The sequence below is a fragment of the Alosa pseudoharengus genome, unplaced genomic scaffold (genome assembly GCF_046254945.1).
Source record: "Alosa pseudoharengus isolate Yale_2024_CS ecotype anadromous, Long Island Sound unplaced genomic scaffold, YU_APseudo_1.1 YU_APseudo_1.1_scf_10, whole genome shotgun sequence".
Taxonomy (NCBI): Eukaryota; Metazoa; Chordata; class Actinopteri; order Clupeiformes; family Clupeidae; genus Alosa; species Alosa pseudoharengus.
Genome location: NW_027468565.1, coordinates 287,704 through 309,067, shown reverse-complemented (window position 1 = coordinate 309,067; position 21,364 = coordinate 287,704). Strand labels below are relative to the sequence as shown.

Genomic DNA, 21,364 nt, shown 5'->3' with positions numbered 1-21,364 from the left:
TCTGAGAGGGCAATGGGACAAGAGGAAATACCTTTCGGATGCAGGCGAGGTACCCGCCGAGGGCCTTTCTCAGGGGCCAGCAGGGGACAAAAGCGGCTCTGAGCGCAGGGAGAGCCGGCCGTGACCAGGGCATCTCCTGTGTCCCCGCGGCGTGGTGCTCGCTCAGCCACTTAAAGCCACAGGTGCTGAGAGGCTCCGTCTGTGTGCTCTGCTTCAGCCCTCCTGCATTCCCCAGGTGCCATACGATACGGAAATGGCTTATTAGAAAATCATGCAGCACCCCTGGTACAGATCCAGGAAGAGGGAAGTCTTGGATCAGTATGTCATGATTTACTGAAATTGTGTACGTGTTTCCAATTAATGCCCAAGTGAGGATGATATACACAGGGAATGGGACAGTCAATTCTATATAGAATATACAGTATATATTTTGAGTACTGATTAGCCCGTGCAACACGTTTTATGAAACATTAGTAATTGTCTATGCTATAATGGTGTCTCTTCATGTAACATTTTTGGCAGGCAATCATGGGATAAAGAACGAGGCATTTTGTGAAGACTTTGCAAAAAGCCTCCCCAGAGATAGCCTTGGAATTCTAAACCACCCTGAGAAATCTTGGCGTACACTTAGCTTACACTTGTACAAGTGGTGCTACAATAATAAATTGACGCAGAGCTGTTAAAGAGTGAAATTTGGTTTCCATGAGATCGATCATATTGAGTGTAGAAATATCGTCAAGGTTGTCTTGCCATAGACTTACATTGTCAGTCTCTTCTGTGACCAAAGTATGACCCTTTATACTTGAAAGTCAGGCCTTTGTTACAGTAGAGATGGCACAATGTTATTTTTGAAAACGGAGTGGATGAAATGTCCGTTTATGAAAATATGTGTAAGCCGAAGCCTCATGATCCATTCATCCGGATATCAGGGACCGCCCCCGTGATTACATTGTTTTTCCAACTGCGAGTGATCATGTGCTTAGCCGTCGGAATGTATGAAAACATGGATGCCACAACAAAGGTTAAAGCATATATGGTCACTAATCTTAAATAAACAACTGTATTTGCTTAAGATATGGTGTAAGATGCTTGTGAAAGAAGGATGTGCAATAATTTTCAAGTGACAAAAACATATATATAACTGTCTCATTGAATTGCATTATGCACACTCAATTCTCACTGCTAGATAACAAGTACCAAAATATGATTAGTTCATAGATTTCACCTGTAAAATACATTTTATACAACCCCACCCCCATCTTGCCTGTTCATAATTCTGAGAAATTCTTGAATTGTGTGCATGTGTGCGTGTACGTGTTTATGTGTGTGTGTGTGTGTGTGTGTGTGTGTGTGTGCGTGCATGTGCTTGTGGGTGTGCCTGTGTATGTGCATGTGCATGCATGCATACATATGTCTACTGTGTGTGTATGTGTAATACGTATGATTACTGTGAATGTATGTGTGTGTGTGAATATCTGTTTATGCACATGTGTGCATATGGAATGGGTTAACATGACCCCTGGAGGCAAACATACGCAAAAAATTGGTCATCCTAGGCCCTACGGTTCTCAAGATATTCACAGAAAACTCTGTTGGTGTACGGTCACTAAATGTACACATAAATTAATTTATTGTATGGCCCCCCATGAACGGAATTCCACGAAACTTGGCCTGCATTTGTGCAGTTTTGACCATGTTAGGTCACAGATACCTGCGATTACAACACCTCATTTTTACTTTTTCATTTTTAACTAGGTGGCGCTATATATGAAATGAGTGGTTATGGAATGGGCTGACATGGCCCCTTAAGATCAACATACAAAAAAAGGTAGTCCTCCTAAACCCTACGGTTCTCGAGATATTCACAGAAAACTGTGTCCGCCCTACCCTCCTTTCGGGGGGGTCCAGTCCAGCGCGGGGGCTACAGATCAAAATGACAAACAATGGTTCCATGCTATCCATGTGGGGCTACATGCCCACCAAGTTTCGTGCACCCCGGTCACATTCATCTAATCTTTCCTAACAATCCGCTAGCTGCCTGCCCCATAAGCAGGCCGTCAAAAAAACGCGTCTCTGTAGGCAGCCTAGGCTCCGAGATCTGTACACAAAAACAATTGCTATCAACAAGGGTTGGCAACCCACTCAAATGCAAAATAAAGTGTTTCAACCAATAACCAACAAGATACACATTTAGGAGAGTTTTAATTGCACGCGGAGGGAGGGGGAGGGAGTAGCGAGCTTTTCTTAGCAATCTTTGTCATAACATGCTGATTCCCTGGTGCAATATCCAACCGGGTCCGTGTAGACACTAATTACATTAACAGTAGCGGCAGGTTCAAACACATCTGGTTCAACCGGAAAGAAACTAGATGTACCGCATAGCGGTACAAAATATGACCGCCGCTCAGTCCTGCACATCCATTCCGCGAAAATAAATCATATTAAAGGCCGTGTTGCAGGGTTCATTTTCCAACGAATTTGCACAATTTGCTTGTTGATAATACACATTTAAACTGTTATCCATTGTATTTGATGTTGTTGGGTATCACAAAACGGAATATAATACGAAAAAGCAGGTACTATTTCACAGCCTTTGAAGTGATTCTCCTTTCCCCCACAATGCATTGCATTACGTCACCTTGGGGAGACTACAGACCAAAGCCCACCTTGAGACCCTTGAGAGTAACGAAAGAGAAGTAAAGAGAGACGAGTAAGGGATTGTTCAGCAGTAGATAGCGCAGATTATAGATAAATAGATAGGCTATAGATAGCCTAGATATGTATATAGACAGGTAGATAGATGGCTAGATAGATCATGTCATATGCTGGTCATGGGGGAGCTCCTCGACCAGCGGCCAAAATGCACTCGCTTCCCTAGTTACTGCAGCTCTCCACCACAGTTTCCATCGGGACGGCACAGCCCACACAAGCACCTGCAAAACTGCGACTTGCCCATATCTCCCTCTTTGGTAAGCCGTACCCTGACGATGTCAATGGCAATCAATCACAAGCAGTAGTTATCGAAAATATTCATGCTGAAGACACGACCAGCCTAATCGGCGGCGGCTAGAAGCTAAGTAACTGGGGTGGCTCACAGGTGGGACTAAAAAGTTAGCCCAGCTAGCTATCATGATGCTTCATATTCTGATCTTCTGACTAAGTTTGCCCGGTAGCCTACTTATCTGAACTAACGACATGATCACTATCACTAGATATAAAGAAAATGTTGACTTTCATTCGGTGCTGTTCACTGACAGTAACAAAAAAAGTGTTGTAATGTTATAAGCATAATACATTGAACTGAATAGGTGCATTATGTAGCCTCATAACGTGGCCTCTCACATTCAGAAAATTGCATTAAACTAAAATCGGAAGACATTGTTATCTTTGTTAGACCATAGGGTCGTTGTCATATAAATGCTGTAACGAAATTCGAAGTGTAAATATACAAACTTTATGTTGAAAGTGTAACCGCGACCGTTTCCCATAGGAATGAATGTAAAACATGCCCTCCAAAACGAGACCTCCCGAAATTCAGAAAAATTACTAAATTGATATCAGGCACCGTTATTACCATTGGTAGATCATAGGGTAGCTGTGATATAAATGCTGTGACGAAATTCGAAGTGTAAATATACAAACTTTATGTTGAAAGTGTAACCGCGATGTCCATTGAAATGCATTGAAATGAATGAAGCGCAGATCAAGTAGTCCCCAAAGTGACGTCATCACCGAATTGCGTACAAAAAAACCGCTAATGCAAAAAAAACAAAAAAATCACAAGTAGGGCAGTTCATCACAGTCCATCCATTGCAACTGGACTGATGAAAGGTACACCTGTAGGCTACATTGTATTTGGTAGAAGCAGAAGGTAGCAGCATAATGTATTTATTTATTTATTATTAAACAAAACAATCCCTGTCAGTTCCATGCAGTTTTCAACAGCTATCAAGAAGAGAGGTCATGTCGTGTGGATTTTTGTGAATGTTTCTTCTTCTACATATGCATAAGTTTAGTCATCTCCCATGTGATATTCAGCTTTATTGTCAATGCACAAATTAAATACCAGTAGTCTAAAACCAAATGCCGTTTTACCCAGTGGTGCAAATAACTGACATGTCCAAAAGGGCCTTCATGAAATGCGTTGCGACACTGTTCATACACATTTTAACGGGCAAAGTTGAAGAGCTACTGTCCGTTATTGTTTGTGCAAATAATATGCTGATTCATGTTCCCTTGCATTTTGCAACTATGAGGTCCATGGTTAAGCTCAATCTTTTGATTTTCACCCAGCCTAGTCCATGGTAAGCGCCCGATAGAAATATTGTTTAATTTTGCAATTGAGATATCCACGCACTGGCGCCCCCCCCTGCGATCGCCCCCCGGTTTTAGAGCTATTCTAAATGCAAAAATGCGTTATGACAAAACCGTGACTGTTAACAAACTATAAGCTATATAAGGTAGGCCCTATGCTAGGCCTATTACACAACACTTGTCACTAGGCTATGCTGGCGACCCAAATAAAATCTCCTTTAGAACCAATGGCTTAGTATCAAGCTGCCACCTCTTGGCGAAAAGTTAAGTTTTGCATGTCAGTAATACATTTCACGTAGCGGAAAGGCGAATGAAGTGGACACTTCTAAATGTAACCCAACCCACTGTACAGTAGCTCAATGTCTGTGGCTAAAGCAGCCATAATGAAAGCGTTATCATTGTTTGGATACTTCACACACACGTGTTTTTTAATCGCATAGACTACAACTACCAAGCTGGAACCAAAGCACATCGACTCTCCTCTCACACCCTAAACACGCACTTCGAACAAACAAAAAGCGCCTCAGTCTCACGGAATAGCCATAGGCAAAACTGTCTGACCGGTGTAACGGTACTAAATCATCCATCGCAAAGAATGATTTTTGTAGCACGTGCAACAAATATGTGTAGGTACAGCCCTGCCCTGAATACATCTCAACGTGCGCTCTAAACATCTGGTTTAAATGAAGATGAAGATCATCACGGGTGCATTAATAAATCTACATTGCGGCGAGTTGACACAAATGATTCACTTTGACGAATTTATGTAGTTTCAGTTACTTTACTTTGAGCCAAGCTCTTCCTTACTTGAATCACCTTTGAAAATATAGGATTGAAGTAGCCTATATGGGTGTTTGGGAATGAACGTTGACTCAGATGCTTTTTGAGACCTTTCGAGCAGAAATGTCCCAGCCCGGTGTTTAGGATGCATCATAGACAGGTTATCTTTCAGGTAGCCTATATATTTTCCATTAAAAAACCATCACGTAGCGAACATGTTGTGGCTAACTCACTTAGCTCCTGTTAGTAGCCTAAGTTATGGTCATAAGCAAATGAGATGACAGTCGAAAGATACAATTAGTGCTGTTATCGATTTGCTTGGTAGCCTATAAACGCATTTATGGTTTTCTACAAATACATCAATAATCAAATTGGCCTCCATCACTCAAACATGCTAACGGTAACATTATTTTACCTACGTTCTGCTATTGATAGGATTAACGTAGCCTACCTGCAGTAAAAACAAGCATGTCCGATAAACATTCTCAGATTTATTTCGGCTTCAAGAGGAAATGGGAATTACATGTCATGCAGAAATCATCCTAACCTTAGACGTTCTCTGCGGTAAACTACTGTAGCCTACAGTCTTGTCCTTGTAGGAAGCGTAGTGTCTTTCCAACCCACTTTAGATTAACTTCCAACAAAATTACGTCTCACTGCAACGATGCGCCATCTAGTGGACAAACGACTACTTATCGCCAATACTGGAAATGCAGCCATGATGATGATGATGAATATTTATTTTGGCTTTCTTTTAATCCTACTGAATTTGTAATTATGTATCGGCCGTTCTAATACCGATAGTATGTGGGTGCCTGTGTGTGTGTGTGCATGTGTATATGTGTGCACCACCATCTACAGGCCAATGAGTGTATAGTCACTAAATGTACACATAACTTAATTTTTTAGACCCCCCCATGGATGAAATTCTACGAAACTTGGCATACCCCCAGATAATGTCAGGTTGATCATACACATAAAATTTGGTGCAGTTCTGAACGTCTTTACTGAAGAGAGGGGCGATTAAAACAGAATGATATTGCATTTTCATTTTTTACCGGGGGGGTGCAAATCACAAATGAGTGATTATGGGCTAGCTTGATGTGGGCCCTTGAGACCAACATACCATACAAATTTCTTCATCCTCGGTGCCACGGTTCAGGTAGTTATTTAGGAAAAACTGCATTTTTTGGGTTTCGGGGGGCCCAGCGCGGAGGGGGAGTGGCCCCCAGGGACCAAACGAAATTTTTCCATAAAAGTCTAGTGGGGCTACATACCCACCAAATTTCATGTGCCAAGGTGTTTCGGTGCCCCGGGTATCGTTGACCAAAATTTCAGGAAGTAGATGACGAAAAAAAAAAAAAAAAAAAAAAACTTTGACAATCCTAGCGGCGGTCATAATAATTTACGAACCAGAACATAAAGACCATGAAGCTTCTATTTCTTGCAGCTGTTAAAACACCCGCTAGATAGTTTAAATACCCACCAACATTCATTTTTGCAGTAGGCTACAGATTATTTCTAAAAGTTATGTGTCTACTACTGGCTGATTTATCAAACGAGTGCTTTCTCGTTCGTCCTCCGCAAACTACAGGTGTTTCGGTAGAGAGCCATTGAATAAGCGATGCCAAGCAATTTCTGTAACACTTTTTGTGACATTCAGCAAATATCTCCTCATTTAATGTAAGTTCCTTCGGACAATAGGCCTACGTTCTACTCTACGTGCAGTTGTCCTCCATCTCAGTTGCATCAGTTTTCTAATTTTGAAGGTTCTAAAACATTAGGACCTATTATGCTTCACTGAATCCTTCTCGTTTTCTTTAATTTGTCCAGCCAGTAGCGGCTCCTGGGTTGACAAATAGGCGGGGCAGAGTCTGATGATCAAGTTTAGAAAAAAAAAATGTGGCATAGTTCCAGGTCACCGGCAGCTGGACGCACACTAACACTGTTCAATCACCACCCACAATTTTTTCTACCAGTCAGGGATTGAACCGGCCACCAGTCACAAGTCAGATTCCCTAACCAATAGGCTACGGATGCCTCGGTTTTTTAGGAAAAACTATTCTTTCTTAGAATAACGGAGTTAATAGGAGGATAAATCATTCAGACCCACACTCCATATCAGAAAGTGGCGGTAACGCAACCAAACGTTGTTTGCCAACCGCCAACAAAAAAAGAAGGAAAAGAAGAAAACTTTGCTGGAACAGCACAGCGAACCGCGCACTCCGTTGCTTGGTAACGCTTGCATTGTAAGTTAAAGCAACTGCTTTTGCGCATGCGCGAGATATCTGGACTCCTTGATAACCACCCGCACTAACGTGTTCTACTGCACCCTGATCAGCATAAAGTAAGTGACTATACATCCCTTCAATGACTTTCTTCCCTCTCTGTCTGCCTCACTGGATCATGAGCAGCTAACAATAGATATTCAGATACATCCTACGGAAGAATCAATGTTGTGTCGTTGCAGCTAAAGTTGCAGCTAAAGTGCAGCTAACGAAGCAGACTAACGTAAACTTAACGTTTGGCTTTCCCGGATTCTGTCTTTGACCCAGGTGTAATGGTTTAAACCAGGGGGTTTCAACCTGTGGTCCGCGAGGACTTTGCTAGTGCAATGTGGGAATCAGTAGAACTATTTTTATTCAGTGGTGGTCCTGGGGTTGTGCAATTATCCATAATGGTGGTCCCTGGTTCACAATCAGTTGAAAACCCCTGGTTTAAATGGTGACTGGTGTAATTGGTGATGTACGCTTGCTCACAGATGTGTTGACTTGACACAACAAAAGCGATAAGCAATGCCACAGTCCCATTCGACTACCGCCGTCTCGTTAGTATCAGGAGAAATAATCTTTGGTCACCGCTATTTACCGATTTCCGGTTCCCATTGACTTTCATTCAAATGTTACAAAACGTCAATTATGTGGTTAAACTAACGCCTCTGACTTATGCCAGCAACCATTTCACTTTGATAATAAACTACGTTTTGGTACAACATATATAGAGCAGGAATAACATAATTTGGCTTAAGCAGCGAGGAGAAATTTTATGCAAAGTGTCACCCCTTAAGACTGCCCATTGCCTAAATTTGTGGTCGTTTAATGTCGAATGTCAGAGTAATTAAATTCCAAAACGTACCTTAATGATGCTCCACAATTTATAAAGGAACAAAGTTTAAAAAGAAAAACAATATATCAGATGGATTACACGAATAATAGACAAGGAAGTGTAAGATTATTCGACGGTCGCTTCTTTTCTAATAAATATAATGGGCTACATTACATATTTTACGCCACTAGATGGCGGCACTTAAGGCCTTTTTTGGATGTAAAAGCAAGCAGTGAAATGGCGACAGGTATGTTTTTGAATGTAATTACTCTGACAAGTAAGGAATAACGGCCGCCAAGGTAACCTGTTGTCCATGTGACTCATGGACAAGGGGAAATGCAAAGCACTCCGTCACGCAGCGTCAATTTTCTTCCTCCGAGATTTTCCACGTTGCTTGATCCAAATTCTGTTATTTTTGCTGTATGTTGTACGAAAATGTAGTTTGTTATCAAAGTGAAATGGTTGTTGGCATAAGTCAGCGGCGTTAGTTTGAGCACATCATTTACATTTTGTTTACATATGTTGAATGGAAGTCAATGGGAGCCAGAAATCGGTAAATAGTGGTGACCAAAGATTATTTCTCCGGATAGTGAGACGGCGGTCATTAGACTGGTATTCTGTTTGTTGCATCGAATCGCTCGGTAACACGGACAGACCATATTGTACAAAGCAAGGTTACTGGTGTGCCAAGGTAACTTTTCAGGAGTCACCATTCAACATGCCGCCTTAGAAAGAATAGGCCTAGTGTGCAGTGTTATTAAGAGATCAGCGGGGTGGGGTGTTAAAGGAGAACTATGCAACATTTTATTCAACAACACAGTTTAGAAATCATTGTCATGGTTAAACGACCTGTTGTGGCGTGAATGGACCTCTGAAGTTCGTCTACAAAACCATCTTTGAGATCCAGTATCTTGCGATTTTTCCTATGGGAAGATAACAAGGGAGTTTTGAATTGTCGCACCTGTTAAATTCGCAGGGACGAAGAAGTCTAAAATGCAAACGTTTTTGCTCAACACACTTTTGTCCTCTGCCTTCGAGGGACTACTGTTAAGACGGCAAACTGACGGTGGATTTCCACGCACCAAAATTTCGCATAGTTCTCATTGAGGTTGAATGGAGACGAAATTCGCCCTGGTTGAATTCAATATCAATTTTCCAGCCAGGAAAATACATTGCCTGTATCTATGATGATGACTGGTTCATTGGACACATTGTTGAAGGTTCAGATGAACATGGTGACGTTTTTGTGAAATTCATGAAGAGTGTCAACAACATCCTCACATGGGAGGTATTCCATCAACCTCGCTAATGAAGGCGGCGCTTAACAGAAATAGCCTGGCTTGAACTAGCGTAGACTTTCACTTGGGGCTGAAGCCGTTCCATTAACTCAAGTTAGCGGCATCTTGGCCTCGTTTATTCAAGCGAGGTTTAGTTCAACTTCATCTCTGCTCGTGCACGAGTTAGAAAAGTAGATCAAAACAGTAGATTGACGAAAAGACGATATATGTCGTAAAATTAAGACAATACTAGACGATTTCTGTTCGATAGGCAAGCGCCATCTACAGGATTTTCATCGAAAGTCATCAAATTTAACATCGAGAGAAAAAAATAGATTGCCTACAGAAATTGGAGAATAAAAGCATACATTCAGCTCTCTTTGGACTGTGTCAGTGTGAGCATGCCTTGCTGATGTTGGCCCTACGATACACTGCCCTACAACTTTTGCAGTTGTCATCTTTCAACGCGGCTATCAGCGAAAATGTGCTTGACCTATGCCGGGCAACGGGGATATTACGCAGGAAACGCTACATCCATCGAGGATCCGGCCGCACTGTCATCAAGCCGACAACAGAGGATGGTATCCTCCTGTATCCCTGTGTCCCTTCACTCAGGTTCAACTCCTCAACTCATCTTCCTGGTGCCTGTCAACAGCGATGGTCTGATGAGCGCGTCTCACCAGAGCGTAGGCCAACTGGCTCTGTCGTGTCAACTACAAGCCATCTCATCTACCGAAGTTCTACCCCAGCGATTACACAGCTAGAGTTGGACTAAGTTAACACGGACTTTTCTTTATTTTAATTTCTTATTTATATATTTTATTACTTGTTCATTTTTGTTTGTTGTCTGTCTTGTATGTCTACCGTTAGGTGTCTCGGGTACGCTGGCGATTACGCCGCTCCATCAGGCATCTTTTGTCTTGTGCGTCAATTGTTATTTTGTAAATGTGTTTGTCTTGATGTCGCGGGAACGCTGGCGACTACGCCGCTCCGTCCGGCATCTTTTGTCTTTTTGTTATCTGTAGTGTTTATGTAATCTCGGCTTCATTGAAAATGAGGGCTTCCCTCAATGACCCTCCGAGAATAAATAAAGGTTGAATGAATGAATGAATGAATTTAAAACAGCAATGCTAATGGTTTGAAATCAATTGCGAGTTTGATTGGCTTCACTCTTGAACACATAGACTATACAGTCTGCTTGAACAAAACGAGTGAATGAATAAATAGTATAAACTCAAAAACAACTTTGGCATATATTCAAAACTATCTATACGTTCTTATATTAAAAGAGTTCACTCCAAATTATTGTCTAGGTGTAGGTGGTCATAAAATAAATGATTATCAACATAATAGCCTATTGTCTCCCATAAGTCCCAAAGTGTTTGAAATAAAATTATCTGAAATGCAATGGCTTTCAATTCAATTTATGCTTAGTATTTAATCTGTGTAGCACACAGTTGATTTGACATGAACAATCGTCGACACATGAAGCAGTTTTAATTATTAGCTGCCTAGACTACAGAATAATTATCCTTTGGCTTGCATCACATATAATATAGCCCACTGGCAAAGCTGTCACTGGACAGCCTACCAAATGTGCATGACCCTTTATCAGCAGTAGACATATGTCTTTCATCAAAGATTATAACTAAAAATGCCATCATCAAGGTGATGAACAATGTAGCCTTAATACTTCCTATGGGAAGTGAACCTGCGAACACGGAAGAATGTAATTCCTTTCCTATGCCGTCTCGTTGCATGTTACACCACCACCGAACGTAAGTGACGTAGAGTAGCACGATTCCTAGAACCACACACATGTGAAGTTAAAACATTTTTAATCGTATAATCTTAATACATTCTTTGGAGCTAGTGAATGTGTAAATCCATGCTTGGTGCACTGTCGGAAAAAACATGTCTATAGGCCTACTTCTATTTTTGAAGTTGTAGGCTACAGGTGACGAGAGCACAGGTTGAAGGAACCATCTTTTTGGACTCGTTTTCCGACAGATTGTTTTGCCAAGGCGGCCGCCTTGACTGCAAAGTGCTGCGGGAAACCCTGAAATGATATAAGCTTAACAAACCTACGTGAGATTAAACGTCTACAAACAAACCCACGCACGATTAAATTGTTCCCTGATTGATGACATTTGACAGCTGAAGATACTATCCTGGAGTCACCTAACCCCACATTTAACGTAGCCTATGAGAGCTCCATGTGCGTGTGTGTGTGTGTGTGTGTATGCGTGTGTCCAAAGTCTAGGCTTCTCCCACTCTCTCCCGTTTTCGCACGTAACACTGGTAAAAGTTAGCCTAAGACATTCGCTTGAAATTCAAAACATAGGCCTGTGGAATGGTTATGACTTTTTTCGGGTTGAATGGTGGCCGTCTCGCTTCCCCCTAGCGCCTGTGAGCGGAAAAAACACCCTTGCAAGTGTGGGCCGGCGGGCCGACGGCCTCAGTGTCAGGAAGTATAACGAGTGTAACGAATTGCTTTACGGCATTCAAATAGTAAGGAAATTGCCAATACACAGCTTGAACCGAGCAACCAAGATCATCAGGGACGCCTCACATCCGAGCCATGATCTCTTCCAACTTCTGCCCTCTGGAAGACGCTATAGATCTCTGAAGACAGGAGACACACTTCAACAACAGCTTCTACCCTTCAGCAATTAGACTCCTGAACTCCTGAAGATTTGCAACTCTACTTATTTATTTATGTATTTAATTTATCCCTCCCGCTATTAACCCCCCCACCGGACTGAGCTACAAAAAATACCACCAACATTGTTGTGTGGCAATTAAAGTTTCTATTCTATTCTATTCTATTCTATTCTAATACATTCCCTGTAAATCTTCTGATTTCTTACCAGCACAGCCAGTTCGTCAGTTTTGTTAACCAGTGAGTTCATGTTCCCCATCACTACCGATGGAATTGAGGGCTTGTATCTCCACTTCTTCTCCCGTGGCCACGTCCTCATCGGGGATGTGAACATGAACACCACTGGCATGCCTTCGTAGTGCAAGCAGCTGATTCCTTGTAAACAAGTGTGCTACCGCCAGAACATTGTGATAGAATAAAAAACACTCCTTACAGTTTGTAATCCGAAGTAAAGAAAGTAAACAAAAAATGCACAAAAAACATACAAAGACACAGAGCTACAGGGATTGCTACCACTCTCACCGGCGCCGGAAGTCTCTCTCATATATCTGTCATATCTCTCTCATATCATCGTGCCCTGCACCCTGCATATCACATCCAAGTGGGTTTGTCTGTCAGTCACAGACATGTTAACTATTTATTTAAAGAATGCAAAAGTAGGGTTCTTTTTGTTTCATATTCAACTGTTTATTTTGTTTTAGGTGACGTCCAGGTGATTTCGTTTGAAGATGTCGTCAACGCAAAATATTGGCAACAATGAGGTAACATGATGATTACATTTTGAGTACTTTTGACTACATTTTTATTACAGTAAAGAATGTATTTGATGTTACTTGGCTAATGTGGGTTAAAGACAAGACGTGGTTTATCTTTGTCCCCAATCTATAAATCTTACAAAAAATAGGTAATAGTTAATGCTTTGAATAGAAAATGCTTTGAAATGACTGAACTTGTAGCTTTTTGTTATACATTAATGGCCCTTTTTCACTGCATGGTATCAGCTTAGCCTGCCTCAACTCTACTCGCCTTTTTGTCTTTCCATTACCAAAACCTGGTAGAAAGGGCAAAACCCAGAACGATCTGATTAAGGTCACAACCAAACATTTCTCAATTGATTCTATAGTACTTTTTCGCATAGAATCCATTTCTGCTTGGGACATTTTTAGATCACTCATAGTTAATGAGATAATTTGCATATTTGAATACATTAGTGAATATTAAGTCAAGTCAAATTTATTTATATAGCACATTTCAAAGCAATAGCATTGCACCAAAGTGCTTTACATAAAATAATAATAATAATAAAAAAAAATAATAATAACAATAATACATATACATACATATAAACATATAAAAAAGGGAGAGGTGAGGGAGTCAGGGAGTGTTAAAAGCTAGGGAGAAGAGGTAGGTCTTTAGGTTGGATTTAAAACTACTAATAGTGGGGCAGGATTTCACAACATCAGGAAGGCTATTCCAAAGCTGGGGAGCATAGACAGAGAAAGCTCTGTCACCTTTGGATTTAAGAGAGGCAGAAGGAACACAAAGAAGACACTGGGAAGATGAGCGAAGAGGTCTAGGAGGACAGTAAGGAATTAAAAGATCACATAAATACTGAGGTGCTAAACCATGTAAAGCTTTGAAAACAAACAGAAGAATTTAAAAATTAATTCTTTGTTCCACAGGAAGCCAGTGCAGTTTAGCCAACACAGGTGAAATGTGGTCACGTTTCTTAGATCCAGTCAGTAATCTGGCTGCAGCATTTTGGACCAGCTGGAGTCTGTTTAGAGTAGATTTAGTTACACCTACATACAGTGAGTTGCAATAATCAAGCCTAGAGGAAATAAAGGCATGTATAAGGATTTCTAAATCACTGTAGGAGAGATGACTTGAGCTTTGCTATTGTCCTAAGTTGTTGACTTGCTTATTAAAAGTCAGAGAAGAGTCTAGGAAAACACCTAGGTTCTTGACCACACTGTGATGGTCAAGAGACTTGCTTACATTGTTGACAGAATTTGGTGGTCCAAAAATTACTTCTGTTTTGCTGTCATTTAGCTGTAAAAAGTTGTTAGCCATCCAATTCTTAATGTCATTAAGACAAAGAAAAAGGTTTGTCAATGAGCAGGAATTTTCAGGGGCGACCGGTATATAAAATTGGGTATCATCCGCGTAGCAGTGGTAACGAATATTGAATTGATTGAAAATGGAGCCCAGGGGAAGCATGTATAAAGAAAATAATAGAGGCCCTAAAATAGAACCCTGGGGGACACCACACTTAATGGGAGCAGATGACGATGAAGCATTGCCTAAATGCACTGAAAAAGATCTATCAGTTAAGTAAGATCTGAACCAATTTAATACAGTGCCTTGCAGACCAACTTCAACATCCAGGCGTTTTAAAAGGATCTTGTGGTCAATGGTGTCAAAAGCAGCACTAAGATCTAACAGGACCAATAGAGTCAACAGACCAATAGAGTCAACAGAGAGCAATAGATCATTATGGACCTTAACTAAGGCAGACTCTGTACTATGAAGTGGTCTAAAACCAGATTGAAACTTGTCAAGGATATTAGAGGTGTTTAAATAGGAAGAGACTTGTGACAGAACAACTTTTTCTAAGATTTTAGAGAGAAAGGGCAGTTTAGAAATGGGCCTATAATTTTTCAAATCAATGGGATCAAGGGAAGGTTTTTTCAGGAGAGGTTGCACAATAGCGTGTTTAAAGCCAGAGGGTACTACTCCATTAGCCAGGGAGCTATTAATGATGCTCAAGATTAAAGGGCAAATAGCCGCAAAAGCTTCTTTGAAAAGGTGAGATGGAAGAATATCAGAGTGTCAAGAAGAGGGCTTCATATGAGAGACCACGTCTGACAACTGTGAGGAAGAGACTGGTTGGAATTGTTGGAGGCGGCAAACTACAGACTGATACAAAGCAGGATCAGAAATTGAGGGTGTGATATGAGACTTTATGTTGTCAATTTTGTCAATAAAGAAATTGAGAAACATCTCACAGGTTTCTGTTGTAGCAGGAAGAGAGGACGTTGTAGTAGGAGGATTTATGATAGAATTAATTGTGTTAAACAACACTTTTGGTCTGTGAGCATTTTTGTGAATAAGCTCAGCATAGAAAGCTGCCTTTGATGCTTTGACAGTGATTTGATAAGCCTTAAGAGAATCTCTAAATATATCATAGGAGACCTGTAGTTTATCTTTTTTCCATTTTCGCTCTGCTTTCCTACAAGCCTTTCTGAGCAAACAGGTAGTGGAATTTAGCCAAGGAGTAGTTGACCTATTGGATTTACACCACTTTTGTTTTAAAGGAGCTACAGAATCAAGAGTGGCAAGGCAAGATGTATTAAAAAGAGTAAGTAGATCCTCAGTGTTGGTGCAGGTGGACAGAGAATCTAAGACAGCAGGTGAAAGAGAGAGCATAAAAGTATTAGTGAACTGTGAGGCTGTGGTGGAATTAATAGCTCTGACAAGGGAGTAGGATGAGGGGGGTGGAGGGGGGGGACAAAACAGTGAAGATTCAAATAAAATCATAAAATGGTCAGACACACCAGTATCAACTATTTTAACATTGGAAACTGAGAAACCAGAGGACAACACTAGGTCTAGTGTGTGACCCTTCTGATGTGTTGGAGCCATAACTGACTGCACAAGGTTAAAAGAGTCCACAAGGCCTAAAAACTCATTGACCAAAGGTTTAGATGGGCAGCATATGTGGATGTTAAAGTCCCCCAAGATTAATAACTTATCAGCACGAGAGGCCATAAAAGATAGAAGTTCAGCAAATGCTTGAATGAAATTACAATTAATTTTTGGTGGACGGTAGACTAAGACACAAAGTACAGATGTATTGATCTTAAACAGCTGTAGTTCAAAAGTAGAAAACAGATCAGTTGGTACAATTCTACATTTAAAACTGTTCTTAAACACTGTAATTAGACCACCACCACGACCAGAGACCCTAGGTGAGTTAAAAAAACTACAGTGAGCAGGGCAAAGGTCACCAAGTGCAATGATGTCATCACCAGAGAGCCAAGACTCGGTGATAAACAGAAAGTCTAGATGGTGGGACGTAAAACGGTCATTCAGAATAAATGCTTTGTTGGAAACAGAGCGAGCATTTAAGACAGCAAACTTAACCAAAGAAGAGTCCTGTTCATGACGTTCTTGGAAGGGGCCGCAGTTAGAGAGATGAGATAGATAGATAGATAGATAGATAGATTATTGATCCTCCAGGGGAAATTCAAGGGTCTCAGTAGCATACAGACATAACACACCACATGTACTTGCAGCAGAAATGGTACATATAACCTATAACTAAACTCCACTGTACAATAAAGACAGTAGAAGATAAGACAGATAAGAAAACTAACAAAACGAAATACTAAATACACTATATAAGTTAAATTAAGAAAAGTCCAATGTGCTTGAGGGTAATCAAGCATAAGACGCTTGTAGTGACAGGGCCGGGACTGGTCAGGTGCTAAAGGGAGTGAGTGTCATGGTGAAGGTGCAAACAGTAGTCCAACCATAGTCCTTAGTTATGTGTGCCTGGCAAGGTGCTCAAGAGTGTGAGTGTCATGGTGAAGGTGCAAAAAGTAGTCCAACATTAGTCCAACAGTGCAAGAGTAAGGTCTAGAGACCAGCATAAATAATATAGACAAATAGTAGAGAAAAGTATAATGTAGACAAGGTAGAATAAAACAATTTCAGTGCAAGAACAGGTTGAGGTAATAGGGTTATAGCCATTCATTCATTCAGTATTGTATCAGAAGCCTGACCGCAGCCATTGATCATGTGTGCTAATATAGCATGAAAAAACAGTGTAGCAGTGAAACAGTAGTGAAAACATTAGGCTGTGTCAGGCCCGTCGGAAGGGGGGGGGCGAATTGGGCGGTCGCCCAGGGCCTCGCGCTCTGATGGGCCTCGCACCTGGCCAATGATGTTGCAGATTTATCTCTAAATCTTTATTGCTGCTCTTATATAATATGTCTCTAAAATAAAGAACTGTATTTCATTTAAATCTGAATAGAAAATCTTTAAGATTTAAAAACAAAGTAAATAAAAATGAATATCTTTTAATTTTATTTCATGACGTCGTTGCGTAGGCTAGGCTTGTAGCGGCCGCCGGCCGGCCAGGCTTGTAGCGGGCTTGTTGTAGCGGTCAGCCAGGCTTGTAGCGGCCGGGAAGGCGAGCCAGAACGAAGGGGAAAAACAGACTATTTTTTTGTTTTCGTGGATCAGGCTCTCACTGCTCTAAGATCACATTTTACGGAAATGCAGGGGTTTGGGGAAATGTTTGGATTTCTTTTTGATATAGGCCTACCGAAACTATGTGGCATGGAAGAGGGAGATCTGCGCAGACAGTGCGTAAGACTGGGTGATGCTATGAGCGCGTCTGAATCGCATGACATAAATACACTGGACCTTTTCCAGGAGTTGAAGGTACTTAGAGACATAATTCCTAAGGGGACAGATACTGCGCTCCACACTCTTCGTTTCCTTAAGGGGATCGAAGGCACATTCCCCAACTGTGAAATTGCTGTGGCATCGGGGGAACGCAGCTTTTCAAAGCTGAAACTTATCAAAAATTATTTGAGCACCTCAATGTCACAGGACAGACTATGTGGGCTCGCCCTTCTGTCAATTGAAAATGACGTTGCCTGCAAGCTGAATTACAATGATTTAATTGCGGAGTTTGCGGCAACGAAAGCCAGAAAGGTCGATTTTTTCTAAGTAGGCTATGGTGAGTCAATCTATGTTATGCGTGTTATTCATTTGTCAGTTTATGTAATGCACATATCTTCAATAGTTTAGTTTGAATGTCGTGCGCTTGATATCGACAAATTGCGTTCAGTATAATAGCCTATACTTCATGACCATTTTCTTCAAGTCAAAATGTTCACCTTTAGCTATGTCTGTGTTAACATGTATGTCTGTGTTGTTGATGTGACGGATAATAAACGGCTTGTTATGGCCAACGATTTATGTGCCTGCTATAATGTTATATATCATTCCCCCTCTTAAAGACATGTCAATGTATTATCCTACTACTAAATATACACCGACAGTAGCCTAAGTTACGTGTAAAGTAGGCTATTGCATGATTCCATGCACGTTAAAAGGGCCTCGCACCCGTCAAGTTCGCACAGGGCCTTGCCCCCCTCTTGCAACGGGCCTGGGCTGTGTACATTAGTAAAACAGTAGTAAACAGTAGTGGGCAGTCAGTACTCAAAAAAACATGGACATGGAGAGGGTGGAGAGGCAGACAGACTAAGCAGAGAAGTCTATCTCTCCTCTTCCCTTTAGTGAGGCATTGAACAGTTCAATGGCCATAGGAACAAATGACTTCCTCAGCCTTTCAGTTGTGCATGGCAGTGAGCGAAGTGTCCAGCTGATCAAGCTCTTTTGGTTTTTGATAGTGCTGTAGAGCGGATGACATTCATTGTCCAAGATGTTGATCAGTTTGTTTAGGGTCCTTTTGTCAGATATTGAAGTGATGCACTCCAGTTCAGCTCCCAATACAGAGCCAGCCTTCCTTACCAGCCTGTCAAGTCGCCCAGCATCCTTCTTCTTTGTGCTTCCTCCCCAGCATACCACTGCATAGAAGAGGAGAGCGCTGGCCACAACAGACTGATAGAACATCCTGAGGAGCTTGCTGCACACATTGAAGGACCGCAGCTTCCTCAGGAAGTACAGCCTGCTCTGTCCTTTCTTGTAGAGTGCATCAGTGTTGACTGACCAGTCCAGTTTATTGTCCAGGTGGAGACCCAGATACTTGTAGGTGCTTACCACCTCCACATTGACCCCATCAATGGAGACTGGTAGCAGAGCGGGCTTAGACCTGCGGAAATCCACCACCATCTCCTTGGTCTTTTGAAGTGCTTAGTTGAAGGTGATTGAGTTTGCACCACTGCACAAAGTCCTCCACCAGGCTCCTGTACTCCTCCTCTTGCTCGTCCCTGATACACCCCACAATTGCAGTATCATCAGAAAAGTTCTGCATGTGGCATGACTCGGTGTTGTAGCAGAAGTCAGATGTATACAGGGTGAACAGGACTGGAGAGAGCACAGTTCCCTGTGGCGCTCCGGTGCTGCTGATCACAGTGTCAGAGAGGCAGTTCTTCAGTCTGACGAACTGTGGTCGCTCGGTCAGGTAATCTGTAATCCAGGTTACCAGGTGAGCATCCACACCCATCTGCAAGAGCTTGTCTCTCAGTCTGAGGGGTTGGATGGTGTTAAAAGCACTTGAGAAATCAAAGAACATGATTCTCACAGCACTTTTCCCCTTGTCTAGGTGAGAATGTGTCCTGTGTAAAAGATAAGTGATGGCATCGTCCACGCCCACTTTCTCTTGGTATGCAAACTGTAACGGGTCTAGTGCATCGCGTACCTGGAGTCTGAGCATACCTAAGACCAGCCGCTCCATTGTTTTCATCACATGTGATGTTAGAGCGACAGGCCTGAAGTCATTAAGCTCGCTGGGTTGTGGTTTCTTGGGAACGGGGGTGATACATGATGTCTTCCACAGTGTTGGAACTTGTCCGAGACGTAGACTCCAGTTGAAGATGTGCTTCAGTGGCTCCCCCTATTCAGCAGCACAGGCCTTGAGCAGCCTTGGACACAGTCTGTCAGGCCCGGCTGCCTTACGAGGATGGAGTTTTTTTAAGAGATAACTTACTTGGTCCGCTGAAATGGTGGGGGGGGGGGGGGGGGGTGAGAGGAGTGGAGGGTGAGGAGGAGGAGGGGTGCTTCTGTGAGGGTTGTCGTGTGGCTAGAGACTGATGGCCATTGGCTAAAGCCATTGTTGCCGCACTACTCGTGGTCACCATGTGGGGGAGAGTTGCGATAGCCTGATCAGCAGTGATGATGGAGGGGGGGAGGGGAGCATACCCGGCAGAGATTAGCCTCTCCACCAGAGCCCGCACAGGTGGAATCAGTGGCAGCAGTGACGGGAGCAGTAGCAGCAGCAGCAGCAGTAGCGGTAACAGGCATAGTCCATATGGTGATGAGGTGTTGATGGAAGACTTTCTTGCGGGGAGCCGAGTTGCCTACAGGAGTGGACCACACAGGAGAGCCACACCGGGACTGCAGAGTGCATTTAATTATTAATGCATAATAAAGAAATGTATTGATAATATGGATGTAAGTAGATAGGTTAATGACTTTAGGCCCAAATAATATTCAAATTGTATCAAGTATAACAAATGATCATACAAAAGTATGATTTGAGATAGGATATTGCAGTTACATTATGCAAATTAGGTAATTTTTTACCTTTTTCCTTCATGTGTGACTTCACCTTTACAAGAACATCATGGCAAAGCAATTATGGATGTTTTTACTTAATTAGTATAAATATACACTGTGTGAATTATTTTGTGAGAGATAATTTGCATATGGGTATCATTTTATCAACTAATTTGCATGCGAGGATGGGTCTGTGAAGAAATAGATTCTAGTTTTGAGGCTGTATTGTAACTGATCTTCCGATCCCCTGCAGTTGTCCACTGATTTTAGTAATACTAAATAGAAATAGTATACAGTAATAATAAAATAAAAAAGAAAACATTTTACCATTCAATGTGAATTGGTAATCAACATTAATTTCTATGAAATGTACCTTTCAACCAGTATTGCCATCAGCATAATTTGCTAGCTGTCATATCAAGACTGGTATGTCCAGCTAACGTAACATTTGCATAGTAGGAGGCAATGGTTTACATGTCAAAGAAATCTTATGACAATTTAAAGGTTTTTGGTCATATTTTCAGTGCACAGTGACTTTGTACACAAGCGCTTGTTTCATTCCTATTTTGCATTCCTATTATTTTCGAGTGGAATACAGTGGAATTTTCCCTCCACAGACGCACATCGGTAAATTAGGGAATGAACTTGAGCTCCCGGGGACGGCTCAGAGAAAAGAGGAGGCGTGTTCCGGCGCAAACGTTCCCTGGTGCTATTTTGCAGTTTCAGAAAACAATTCCGCCACAGACCAGGAAAAACCTAGTCTAAAGTCAGTGGCGCGTTTTTTCAGATGCTATTTTAAGGGTGAATGCACGGCAATAATGTAGCGTGTCCACAATTTGGTTAAGATGCGCTTGCTCATAATTTTTCTATTGCACAGTGAGATGGAGTACGGCTTGGGACAGAGAATTAGATGCGGGAGGGAGAGGGTCTGCCGGCCCAGACAGACCTATCTCTCCCTCAGTGAGGAGGA

General features: G+C 41.9%; 1 protein-coding gene across 1 annotated transcript in view; it reads left to right on the top strand.

Annotated features, from left to right (window-relative positions):
- The first annotated feature begins 7,360 nt into the window (after positions 1 to 7,360).
- The window catches only part of cep41 (centrosomal protein 41), an 87,013-nt gene continuing 73,009 nt past the window's right edge, over positions 7,361 to 21,364 (top strand). Inside the window, exons 1-2 of the mRNA XM_076302534.1 lie at positions 7,361 to 7,441; positions 12,840 to 12,899. Of these exons, the coding sequence (XP_076158649.1) occupies positions 12,867 to 12,899 (33 nt within the window). The 5' untranslated portion in view covers positions 7,361 to 7,441; positions 12,840 to 12,866. The remainder of the gene's footprint in view (positions 7,442 to 12,839; positions 12,900 to 21,364) is intronic.